This window comes from Pezoporus wallicus, unplaced genomic scaffold, assembly GCF_028554395.1.
Source record: "Pezoporus wallicus isolate ANWC-B61680 ecotype Strahan unplaced genomic scaffold, APGP_CSIRO_Pwel_v1 contig_2012, whole genome shotgun sequence".
In the NCBI taxonomy this organism is placed as follows: domain Eukaryota; kingdom Metazoa; phylum Chordata; class Aves; order Psittaciformes; family Psittacidae; genus Pezoporus; species Pezoporus wallicus.
Genome location: NW_026639840.1, coordinates 4,160,584 through 4,174,044, shown reverse-complemented (window position 1 = coordinate 4,174,044; position 13,461 = coordinate 4,160,584). Strand labels below are relative to the sequence as shown.

General features: G+C 38.0%; 1 protein-coding gene across 1 annotated transcript in view; it reads right to left on the bottom strand.

The window, feature by feature from the left end:
- Positions 1–742: 742 nt before the first annotated feature.
- Positions 743–13,461, bottom strand: part of CSGALNACT2 (chondroitin sulfate N-acetylgalactosaminyltransferase 2) — a 31,428-nt gene continuing 18,709 nt past the window's right edge. Inside the window, exons 3-8 of the mRNA XM_057416380.1 lie at positions 7,104–7,320; positions 6,490–6,591; positions 6,067–6,245; positions 4,534–4,628; positions 2,982–3,063; positions 743–1,848 (exon numbers count right to left, since the gene is read on the bottom strand). Coding sequence (XP_057272363.1) covers positions 1,556–1,848; positions 2,982–3,063; positions 4,534–4,628; positions 6,067–6,245; positions 6,490–6,591; positions 7,104–7,320 — 968 coding nt within the window. The 3' untranslated portion in view covers positions 743–1,555. The remainder of the gene's footprint in view (positions 1,849–2,981; positions 3,064–4,533; positions 4,629–6,066; positions 6,246–6,489; positions 6,592–7,103; positions 7,321–13,461) is intronic.

Genomic DNA, 13,461 nt, shown 5'->3' with positions numbered 1-13,461 from the left:
AGACATCAACCATTTATATCTTTAGTTGCCTTCAGAATTCTTGAAGCAAACTGAATTCATGAACAGGTCTTTACTTGGCTTGAGAAGAGTTTTCAACTCATTTCTAAATTCAGTAGAGACCATGCAAATGGTTTAACCACTGAATTAGCATTTTCAGCATTCAGTCTATAAACACATGTATTAAAAATGAGGCATGCCATATGGTAGCATATAAAACAACATGGAGAAAAATCACCTGCCTGAATTTAAACTGCTTACGTATCCCAAAATACCCAATAAGAAAGCAGCAAAGTAGTAGTGCCATTGTACAAGGCACTAAAGAGACCACAGCATAATTCTGCTTATGCATGTTTAAAATAAAGCCAGCAAGCAAAAAAAAACAAAAACAAACAAAAAACAACCCCACCCCCCACCCCCCCCCCCCCCCCCCCCCAACCCAACTAAAATGCCCTCAAACTGAAAAAGAATAAAGTTACTAAGATAATCAGTTGAATGGAGACCATTGTACGAGGAAAGGGTGTAATAGCACTTGCTTTTTTAGTCACAGAAACAGCTGACAGTGTATGATGGTCTTTCCAAAAACATATCAGGAAAATGCCAGAAAAAGAAAGCAATGGACAATACTAGCATAATAGCAAATGGGCCTCCAATAAATTTATATGGGAATGAAAACATGGTTCCTCAACTTAAAGGATGAGATGTACACACAGGACCTTTGAATAAGGAGGAGTGGAGCCAAAAATCTTTAAACAAATAAGTTTAATAGCATAGCTCAGTTCTTAGAAGGAATTCTGTGATGTGGCATCTATTGTGGGAAAAGACCAGACCCAGAAATACCCTACTGGAACAATGCTCCCAACTTGTCTTGAGTTGAGAGACACAGAGACAAGAACGTTGTGTCTGGTTTGCAGTGTGAAATTACATTATATGCTCTAAAATTCCACTTAAAGATTTTCATTCCCCTCCACCCATACGAATAACTCTATATTCAACCATGTGAATGTCTGTTAATATAGCAAATGTGGCACCAAGCCTCTGCTGTGAATCAGCAACCTGAACAGCTGACATACCAGTCAGCACATCCTGTACAACTTTTATGGTGAAATTATTTTTCACACCTTTCTCGTTTCTACAATGGAGTGTAAGTATAGTGTCCTTCTAAAGTCACAGAGCAGTGAGCCATACAGACTGAAAATACCCAAGACAACACAAAAGATTATTTAATTCTTAAAATAATGCAAATATAAAAATTGAAATGTACCATGTGGAAAAGTGTCGAGTTATACATTCCACTGATTTTCCAATCCATACTCAAGTCTCTTTCCTTGAACTACATACACTTTCCAATTTATTTGAGGTGCTTGAACTTGCAAGATATCTAGGTAACAGCGTAACAGTCAAAGAATTACTTGGAAAACAAATACAAGAACCAAAAACCCTTTAAACTCTTCTTCACTGAAAAAGAGAGGCACTGCATTGTTAAGCTGAATTAAGGCTGTAAAATGGTGCTGGTTCATTGTGAATTTGAAGTCATCGAAAGTCACAGGGTTGACATTTAACCCACTGCTTCGCTGTTAGTCCTGTAAGCCTGCTTACGGAGGTGAGTCTCGATCTCCTCCCTGAAGACCAGCATCCCAAGGTGCGAGTGAGAGGCCTCATTCATGGCTTTGGACTGGATACACATGCGATACTGCTCTGGAGTGAGTTCATCTGCACAATGCTTCTCATGCCAGAGGTGAAAGAGACCAGGGACCGGTGTCCTGATCACAATAAGGTCACCATGCAAGTACTTTCTGTAAAGGTGAACATCCTCACCACCCCAGCCTTTCACTTCCAAGTCAAAACCCCCTATGAAAAACAATATCAGAAAAAGTTATTTTGGCACACAGACCAGATGCAAGGCAAAAAGAGCAATGCTCCTTGTATAATGTATTACCAAATCTGGTGTGACATACCAGTTATTTAAGTTTTCCATGCCAAACCATGCCAAATTGAAGGAGAGGGGCTTCAATCATACCACATCCTTTGTGGTGGAAACTGCCCAGGATACAGATCATGCACTGCTGGCTTCAGAAAGTCTCTTAGAACAGTGTCCCCATATCACATTATGCATGACATCTCATGTGACAGCTGCAGAAAACTGCATGCAAATCTCACTGGGTATGCTTCTGGGTTATTTTTAGCAATCAGAATAGATTTTAGCAACTGAAAAATGAAGCAGTCATGCCTCATAAAAAGCCCTTTCTAAACGTGCCAGCAACTACTCCATTGGTCACAACTAAAAAATACAGACTAAGGAAAGGAACCTGTTTCATCATTTTAAGTTTTCTTGCCTTTCCAGAACCACAGTGTAAACTGACCCAAACTCATGCAAAATTTCAAAACACATGAAGACTTCCTTTAGCGTATACTTTACACATGGCAATAGGACTGCTATCAGCAATCAGCCTGCATTCAAGCCATTTTACAGCACATAGGGCTACATCATTACACCTTATGGCAGGCTGTCTTCAAGATGGTTTTCCAAATTTAAGCACACCTAGCTTGCTCTCAGTTTTAACAGCATGCCACAAGGGGGTGGTAATGCATACTGCTAAAGACAAACAACTCTTCAATTACTCAAGGTTATTTCAAAGAAAGATTTTGAATGCTTCCTATATATGTTAGTGGTTTATTTGAGGGATGTTTTTCTTAAACTTGATTAATTTGCTTCAGACAGTCAAAGTACAAGAAAAAGAACGATTTTAGAAGTTCTATAGTGAAAGGTTGATACTAAAAAAAATACTGTGACTTTTAATCAACACTCATCAGATGGGATATGAAAATGTAAAAAAATCTTATTTATTTCTTTGGTCAAACTTGTCAAGCAAACCTGACTGCTGCGCTTGGAAAATAGCAAACAAATGCATCACTCTCCTGTCAGTAGATAACTGAGAATTAATTTTTAAACACAATCTTTTTTTTTTTCATTTTCATCTTACCAACAGTCAAAAAGTCTGTCCGATATTGACAAGTCATCCCAAAGCCAAAATCCCGCCAGAAACCAGAATCCTTCTTGTGTACCTGCAATTATAAAACAGTTAACACTTTGAAATGCAAAATACCATGAAGGAGATATATTGCACTTAATTTTGTAGAACACTAAGCTCTTCTGTTCATTTGCTCAGTGCAGGATACATCATATAACACTTCTAGTATTTCTGTGTAATGCACAGATGTGGGCTTCCTAATTTAGCTGATGTTCACCCTTTGCCATTTGATTCCAAATACTTCCTCTTATTGCTATTTCTATGTTTCCTTTCTGCCACACCACCTCTATTTTCTATATATCTGCTCAGACCAAGCAGTGAATTTTTGGTAGTCTATTGCCAGATCATTTGTTCCCAACACTCCAATTCCTACCTGGTTTCTAAGGCCACATTTGTCTCTTCTTGTTCTGATATGATGAGAAAAAGAAAAGTAAGTTTTGCGATTGAAGGCAGCAACCATAACATTTTTCAATTCAAAAAAGCAAACACCAGAACTGTCAGGCAGCAGCTCACTCCCCTCAGCTGTGACTACTTGAGGGCACATGTAAAACCTTCCCTCCTACTTTCACGAGGATCCTTGCAAGAAATACAGGGGTGATCATTAGCATGTTTGGTTTTTTTTTCTTTTAGTAAGGCTGTGTTGCACTCTCCTTTCTCTCCTCCAAAGCTGTCTACGTCAAAGTCCCAGCTGCAAAACCCAATTTCATTTATGCAGTCTCTTGAAAGAGAGTCAAGCTGCACACTGACTGTGGCCATTCCATCTTCAGGCAACAAGGATCCAGAAATACAGCACTTCTTTCTGATGAGCCCTGAACGATCCTTAAACCTATTCTCTTGAATGTTTGTGGGGTCTGTTTATTGTTTTGACTACAAGGTTCCCTAGAAGCAGTGTGTGTTTCTCATTCCAAAAGCAAGACAAAATTAGCAGTATAACAGTCAATGATTCTAGCAGATGCTTGGATGGCAAAGGTAAAGAAATAATCTGCACAGGGTACAGCTGTCCACAGCACACAAGAAAAAAAAACAACTGACTAGACATCTTAGCCCACCTTGAGTTACATGGTACACTTCCTGCAACTATCATTTGGTAGTTAGCAAAGAGTCCATACTGAGGGAAGCCTATCAAACATCATTCATAGGTTTTTGCCTTTCACCACTTTGCTGGAACTTAAGGTGAAAATTGCTGCCATGTTATGCCACTATCCTCGTAAAATAGTGGCTTTCCAAGCCAGAATTAAACAACAGATCAGAAACACCAATTTCATTTGACTAAAGCTTTTGGGTTTTGGTTTGGGTTTTTTTAGTCTAGAGCTCCAAGTACATCTAAGATTGAGGGTTTCTTCCTATTTGATAAGATTTTCTTCCAAGTGCTTTGCCCATAAAGTGTTTAGATATGCACTGCCAAAGGTCATAAGATATCTCAAACAGACTATTAAGTTACATTTACTTTTGTTTTGATACAAAGCATAGTTAATTTCTATTCAGAATAAACCACACTGCTTACCAGTTGTTGCTCCACAGGGGCTGGTATATCTTGGTTGGCATAGACAATAGCAGGATTGTAAAGGCTGAATACCACAGGATAAAATACCTTTTTCCCTGGAATTGAAAAGGTAATTGTTACTCACTGTGGGCACACTTTCTGAAAGCAAGAAGAAACTAGGAATACTCTCTTTGTTTACATATACTCTACACGTATACATTTATATATAGTTATAAATACTTATATATGTATATTATACATATATTACATATCACAGTGTCACATTAGATGTCTGTGAAAAATCCCTGCAATAATATTATACAGTAAAGCTAAAAACCAAGTCCAAGAGACACCTTGCAATGACTAATTTTATGGGCTTGACTGTTTGCACAAGCATGTAAAAGTGTGTACACCTGGGACATCTTGCAAGGGCATTAAACATCGTGAGTATTCTGATTATGCTGTGACACCACTTCTATGCCTATTACAAAAGCCAGATAGATATTTTTCAAGGATCTCTTGCACTGTCAGTGCCACAAAGATACTGACCACATCCCACAAGAATACTCAGTATCCTGACTTGGGCATGAACTCTGAATGTGTGAGAAGAATTACAGATCTCGCTTGCAGCAAAGGTGACAAACTCTCGGTATGAATTGTCAAGCAGTCTCTCGAACTGCCTTCCTTATGAAAGCTCACAAGATGCTCCCCTCCAAAGTTTTTCCAATTATTTATATAACTCGTTTCATCAAGTGCAGAGACAGAAATGAAAGAAAAAGCAAGAAACAGCATCCAAATATCTGGTTTATAGCAGAATTTCTTGCCTGTTTATTATGTGAAGAGGAAGTATCTATTCATTCCAAACTGACATTTGGAGAAAACGGTTTCTGGCTATGACAACTCCAGAATAAGAGTAAGCATTAAAAAAAAAACAAAATAAAGCCAAGCAAATGTTTGACAGGAGGTGGTCTTAACCAACAGTCTTGTTACCTTGAGAAAGCTTTATCCAGAAGCTGGTAGAACAAACAGGCTTCATACAAACTTGAGAAAAATGGTCATAAAATTTCAGAGCTTGGTATGTAAATGTGGAACATTAGCTCAGTCTCTCTAAGGAGCACACTGTGTAGCTCTACTGAAACCCTTTCATACATGGTGTGTCTTGGCCACACAAGTGCGAGAAGACATAAATCAAACTTGTTAAGAGATTTCAGTACAACAAAAATCATCTTCCACTGCAAGTGCCACACTGAGTTTTGTTATACAAATTTACATGCAGACCAGTTGTTAAAGCAGTTAAAATGTCCAACTTTCTTTTAGACAGCCAAACCTTAAGAAAATTGTACTTCTTATACAAAAAGGCAACATGTTCTTAAAACAAGTTACACTAAGACAAAATCTCAGTCTAAATACTACTGTCCTTTGTGTGAAGGGTATTTTTCATCTTCCCAGGTTCATAGTATTGAATAATCTCCACCTTTCAAGCTAGTTTTCTATTGTCAGTTTAAGCAAAACAAGGCAACAAGACTGGGTTATAGCAACTGTAAAGAAACATACCAGGCTCAGCATTTAAGCGACAACTGTTGAGGAACTCAGCTGTGAAATAAACATCAACATCACAGAAGAACATCAGGACCTCGCCCTTTTCCCAGGCTCTGGCACCCACATCAAGTCCTCGGCCTCGGTTAAATTCCTCATTCAGAGAGACAAGTGTGTAATTGTGGAAGCTTGTTTCTCTAAAACAAAAAGAGAGCCAAATACAAAATAAATCGGGGGGGGGGGGGGGGGGGGGGCAGAATGGATCATTTATACTTTCTCAGCATTTTACAATAATTTCATTCCAGAAATTAAAAAACCCAAAACAATCCTGTTATATCATCAGGATGAGGAAAGAAAAATATCTGTTCCAACAAACAACAAAGCGTTTTAAATGCCAATCAATATTGTTTGCATTGACTGACATTGGATCAACACACTTACCCAGCTACAGATTCTAGGATGCCTTTTACTTCTGATAGCCCATCTTGTCCAAAATACACCACTGTGAGGTGAACACGCTTATCCTGATGAATACACACATCCCTGTAAGTACAAATATAAGCTGATATTAATAATTACTTGCAACACAACAGAAGCTTCAGGTGCTTAAAAGCTGTTACATGTAAAAGTATTAGCATATTTAAGTATTCTGGTTAGACTTCAACTAGCTTCTAAAGAAAACAAGGAAAAATGTTTTCCCTTTTCTTTCCCCATCTTTCCCACTTGAATCAGAAGGTTCCAATACTGTGTGTCTCATTCCAACACCTTATTTTATAAACAGGCACTCAAAAGCTGATGTAAACATGAAAATGATGTTCAAGATCATCTGTGTCCAGGTTCACAACAGCCCTGGCATTTGGTCTAGAAGTGCAATTTGAGAATCTCTTAAATCGTTTTAGAAGGAACGTTTTCTCCATATAGTAGGCTCAATTACAAGCATCCCAAGGCAGCTGCACACAATGTTGGAATCATTAGTTCTGGAAATTCATTTTGAAAAGGAAACAAGATACTGAAAAATCAGCAATAAAGCTCACTATATAATCTCATACACCTACCTAAAGTTTTGCATAAATTGTGCAAATGCCTCAGTTCTTCCAGCAAGAGGGACAATAATGTTAATGATTGATCTAGAAATATCGACTGTTTCACTCTTCACTTTCATGAGGGGTCCAAAAGGTCGGAACAAGGTGACATGCCTGTATTCCATGCCATCCATCTTCTTATAAAACAGCTCATACTGTGTCCCTTTATCTCTTTCTGTACGATAGTAACCTGAAGAATAATTCACACAAGTAATTTGTAAAGTCAAAGATCCCAGCAATTGTATTTTAGACACACTGTTTTTCCAAAGAACTATAGAAGCGGATAAATAAACCTTTAGGGAAAAAGCTTCTGGGGTTTTCCTAAAAACGAACAATTTACAAACCATCAACAATCACAGTAACTTTCTATCCTCCTACACCAGATCTGAGAAACAGTCCCAAACAAGCTCCGGCTTCCCTTGCTTCTTAGAGACCACAACAGACTTTATCATCCTACATAAACTTGTCAGGCAGCATTAGTTTGGTCTTCCCAACAGAAAGGGAATTCGGCTATTTGATATTGAAAAGGATGACCAAAATCTATTATTGCCTGTTCTTAAGGCCTTCAGTAAGGATCATCCCCAGAGCTAGTCCACAGTAAAAGCTGAGATCATCTGGCCAGCAATTAGCATAACACAAGCTGTGGGCAGAACAAATGACAGAGTAACTTGCTTGACAAAGCCTGGAAAATCTGAAATGTGATATCTAAAAAAAAATAATGTGTGATAAATGCTGGAATGCTCTAAAATTGCTTTCATTGCTGACCATTAGCTACAGTACTTTCTCTGTGATAAATAAAGACAGTGGTATTTCACTATAGCCACAGTCCTAGGCAGAAGTTTCCTACCTAACTGTAACACTGAGAAAACACCAGCAGTCCTCTATAAACCGGATTACCTATTTAGAGAAATTTCACTCTTAATGGGTTGGAAAGTCTAACCCATTCAGAATATGGGTCATTTAAGGACATCAAGGAAGCAAGTTAAGCCAACAGCCTCTCTAATTTTTTACCACAAAGCAAAAGACCAAGACTCATCTGTGGCATTGGCTCGATTGAGCTTTGTGTTGTTAATTCTGTATCCATACTAATCTGAGAGCAAGAGATGATGAGGGGAAAAATACTTCAACAGAACTGCCCTACATTCATCCCATCTCTGCTCTCCTCTCACCCACAAGGAAAAGGTGTATGATAGACAAGAAACATAAACTATTCTATGAACCAAAGAATTTTGAGCGGGCCACAGAGACCACACACCTGCCTTCAAACCATACAGCCAGTGTATCTCCATTCACTCATTCAGCAGGCCTAGACTGCCTCTTCTTCTGCAAAGCAGCCTCCAGAGCACCTAAAATCCTCTCACAGGCTCCCACCAAAAGAAGGTGGCAGGGCACAGGATAAACAAACGGTTCTGGTGACACAACGGGTTGTCTTTTGTGCTCAGTATACTGTCCATATATATATATATATATATACACACACACACACATGCTGTGGTTATTGTCCTTTTTGCAACTGAAATCAAGAGGGGTCAATGTATGTGAAGGGAACAGTCCTCAAACTTAGAGCAGCTTTGTTTTGTCTGCCTTGAATAGAAAGTTTTGCCTCTTCTCTCTCTCTACTATCCCCATACAAGTATTCCTCCATGCTCCTTCCTCCCATTACTTTCTCATTCAACACAAGAAGCAAGGAATGCATACACCACCTTGCCCCAACTTTTTTCCTCTATAACCCAGGCTCCATTTCCAAAGAGTCCTTTCCCGAGATCTACCTAATTCCCTCCATACTCCTCTGCTCCAGCCTCTCTCCCCAAACCAAATCCCTTTTCATTCACTGATGTTGCTTCTTCCTGCCCCATCCTGTATCTGCCCAACTGCCATTCTTTCACAGCTCCCTATACCACTCCTACACTCAGCTCTGTAATGCACCCTTTCCTGCAGGCAAGCATGTGCACTGGCACACCTGATGGGATACATGGATGACCACCACACAGGGTGTGTGGGAGATATGTTGTAGCAGAACAAGCTAATGCCTTTACACTGAAAGTCAATGGTGTCTGAATACAACTTTTCACCTTAAATGCTTTTTACCCTATGAAAAAATTTTGAAATGAACACTAAGAGACAGAAATCTGTATTTATTCTTTTGTGAACACAAAACTGCATAAAATATGCAGCACATTTTAATGCTCAGCATGACAGTTTCAAATCAGTATTAATTACAAGTACTGAAAAGTGTGTTTCAAACAATGGAAGTCCACAGTGTTGATTCTTAGAAGAAGAAAAAGATCTTAAATCCCTCTCAACCCTTTTCCCCTTCAACCCTTTGTGCTGCATAGTCTAGCACTGTACCTTGAAAACAGCTTCTTGGTTACTGAAGATGATTACAGCTGATGCCACCATGGCATTTGTGCACCTTGCCTTCATGCAACACAGCAAATACTTGTACCAGTAATCCTGCATAAACTCACATTCAGTATTTCAGATTACATTCCTTTCTTTGGTATCTAATAGCTGTTTACAGATGAAAATATGATTTATAAAAGTGAAGTTTTTGAAAAGCATGTCACAGTTGTCAGTCAGTTATCTCTAATCAAAGGACAGGCTTAGATGTCAGTTTGCAACAGAAGGCTGTAGTACCGAAGAAAAATTTGTAGATTGAAGTAACTTTAAAAAACTACCATTGCTGTTAGTTCATAAAGACCTTAATATGAATTTCAGTAGTGCCTTGCCAACATTTAATTGCTAGGAGATTCCCAACTTTTGAATCTCAGCATCCTACCAGTGCCATACTTTTTAAAATAGTATATGCTCTTCACTATGAGCTAACCTCCACAGGCAATCTACTAATTTGAATACTTTTATGGGATTAAAGCTTCTACACACAGAAGCCAGAACTGAAACAGTCAGAAAAAGAACCCACATCTGTTTTACTTCTTAGCATATTCAGGTTTTTAACACTTGGGACTGACTCATGTAATAAAACTTGCTATCTCACCTTCCAACTAGCATATGCTGGCTGCCATCCAAAATAGAGCTCTACAAGCAAAGAGGTAAAAAGCAGCAGAAATAATTTAACAGCTGTTATTCCTGGTCATGAAGCTTTAGTCCCTTCTCAGAGTTCTGTTTCTCACCAAACAAATCTAGGAATACTAGGAATCAATTACTATTAAAGCCAAAAAGCTGTTCTTCTATTGCCTTGAATACTATTATTTCTTTTCCAGCTACCATGCATGTTACCAAGAAAGTGTTTATGGAATTTAAGAGATGTCCCTTATTTCTGTATACTAAAATCGTCAGTTGAAGTTCCAGGACACTGGCCAATTTCTGGTCATATGCAGGTCATACTAAAGGGCGTATTTTGCATGATAAGCAGTCAAAACTGTTCTGTGGATGGCAGGGACTCTGGAAGTTTTGACCCTGAGCTTGTAGGGCTGGGATAAACAATCTTTTATATGCCAAGGATGGGCTGGAAGTTTTCCTTGAGATTCAGACCTAAAGACAGTTTCTGGACTTTGCCCAGTTACAACTGGAAACACAGAAGCAAGAGAAATAGACCCAAACAAAAGCAATCGAATTCTGATAGACATTCAGTAACAAGACCTTCATTAGAGATTAGCTAACCAACAATTAACTTCTGAAAATACACTAATGCCTCTATTTTCCAAAAGTTAAACATCTAACCAACGGAAGAGCTTTTAATAACTTGATAAAATAAATGCATTACACTGATAAATGTAACCCAAATAACCCAGTTACACTGATAGTAAAGTACAGATGTCCATGAAAGCTCCTCAATGAGTTTTGCATCACTATTCAAGATTTAATGTCCTAGGCTTCTGAAGAAAGGGGATGGGCAGAGGTAATACTATTATGCTCTTCCCATTTTACTTATCCTCTGTTTCTGAACATCAAATACTGATCTCAAAAAAACCTATTTTTAATCCAGGACTATCTTAGAATGCCCAATTCATCAATTAGGTTCACTGTTTGTAGTCCTAGACCCCTTCATTTGTGAAAATATGTAATATTCCAACTTTTATCCTCTCTAGGGATACACTTCATCCAAGAACAGCGTACTCCCATTTCTCATATGCTTAGATCTAACAGAAATATTAAAAAAAAACCAACTTCAAAGTGTTTCTCAAACAGCAACTGCAGAACAAGACTTTTTTTAAGGTCAGATTTTTTGTTCTGTTAATATTAGAGTTTTGGAAGTTTCAATTTAGGCTGCAGCAAAGCAAAAAAGGTAACAATGCAGCAAACAGCCCTACAGAACTGACAAACTTACTGATTTTCTCTTCATCAGCAAAGCAAGTCAATTAAGTCTTGTTGAAAACTAATTTTGAGCTTTCAGAAAGTATCTTCGCAGTTGTAACACATACTTGCAAATCTTTTTTAACTTGGTGTTATTACTCAAAGCTTGCCAATAGCCATGATGTAGTTGTGACAGCTCTGCCTAATCACAGCTCCAAAACAGATTAGGATCATTACTTTGTCTTGCAACGCTAAAAAAATAACATCAGTTTGGATAACACCTGAACAGGCTGCTCGCTCTTGTGGATACATCTTCCTGGCACCACTGGTAGAAGTCAGAATACCTTTATATACAGACTACAGAGGCTGAGCATGCAACAAAGGAGCTGCGTGAACAGTTGAATCAAGGACACAAAATAAAAAGCAGCAACAAGAAAGAACCCATCAGAATGCATTTTTGCCTATGTTCTGTGGTCTAAGCAGTGCTAGAGTAATAAAAACCAGTAGATTCAAATACTGTGTATTATTTGGTAATTAAATATACTTTTTAAGAAAAGTGTATTTAGAAATTTGCATTTATAGAACAGACAAATTTAAATATGCAAAAGGCAGATTAATTTTTAATTCATGTCATTAATCTCTGTTGTCACAAGTGACTCCAATATACTTAAATCCTAAAACACAGGAAGAAAAACAATTCTTGATGCTTTTACGAATCGAGCCAGTGGGCATCAGAGGCAATGTAAATGCTGGGGAAGACCTTCAGACATATTCAGTGGAGGTAAAACTGCCTGTAAGAGATTCTAGACTTAAACAGCCACCAAATTCTCTGAGGATCTACTAATACACCTGAAAGTGCATAGCACAAGAAATTATATAGTTCAAGGTTTAGCCTAGTAAAAAATAATAGTCTAGGAAAAAATAATTCCCAGAACCAAACATCATTTATCTACATGAAAATTTAGCCTGTTGAGGTAGGAAGCTTCTACAACAAAAATGCCCGTTTCTAGTTTAGCTTGTACTTGTGACATAGTTTTGTGGGTAAGTTTTGGTAGATCGGTATGCATTAGTTTTTAAAAAAAAAAAAAAAATCCTTCAAGTCAGAACAAAAGCAAATCAGTCTATGTTAATGATGGTTATGTATGAACTAATGCAGTATCATGTTCTCTTTTGAACCAGACCCCCCCCCCCAAAAGAAAAAAAGTCCACAAGTTCCTCAGCCTCCTGTTTTTCCCGTTTCAAATTGCATAAAACTCTAGTCTTACTCCTAAATGGCTTATCACAAAATAATCTATTAACAATTGGAAAAGACACAGAACTTAAACTATTTATCTCAAATCATCTTTAACAAACTGTTTCTCTAAACAAGCAATGCTACTCCAGCAACAATTTAGTTGTGCTCATTGGACAGTTACAGGACCTCTTGCAAGTTCAAGTAGATAAACCAAGTCCACCGTAACTTGAAACTACCAGTTTGATAGCTTAAGGGAACAGTGTTTTCAAACTAGAAAGGCATACGCTTTCCAACTAGGCTTCCATCAAACAAGGATACACAAACTGACAAGGGAGATAGTGCACTAGAGCTCAGTCACAGGGCTGCAGGGCAAAAGACTACAGGTATCACTGCCAGCTGGTTCCGTTTCTCACCTCTAAGCTTTGGAACAACAGTGGGAGGAAAAGTGTTAATATTCCAAAACAGCCTGTTTTTTTTTGCTGGCCTAGCATCTAAATTAACCAATAGTATTCACACATACAGAAACATGAAATACCCAACAAAACCCACAATTTCTGTCTGGAAAACAAAACAAACAGAAAAAAACAAAACAAAACGAAAAGAAACAAAACAACAAAACCAACCAAACCGACAACCCACATTGATATGCATTACTACGGCTAGTTGCTATAGTAATGCAACATAAGCAACATCATAAAAATACTTTTTTCTACAGTTCCTGTAACCCTATGCTTGAAGGGAATGTCATTACAGCAGTTTGATTTCCAAAACCAGTTATCAATATACTGGTGTGAACAGAAGCAGGAGTATGAAGTAAAATTTTAAGGTCCTAAATCTGCTTGC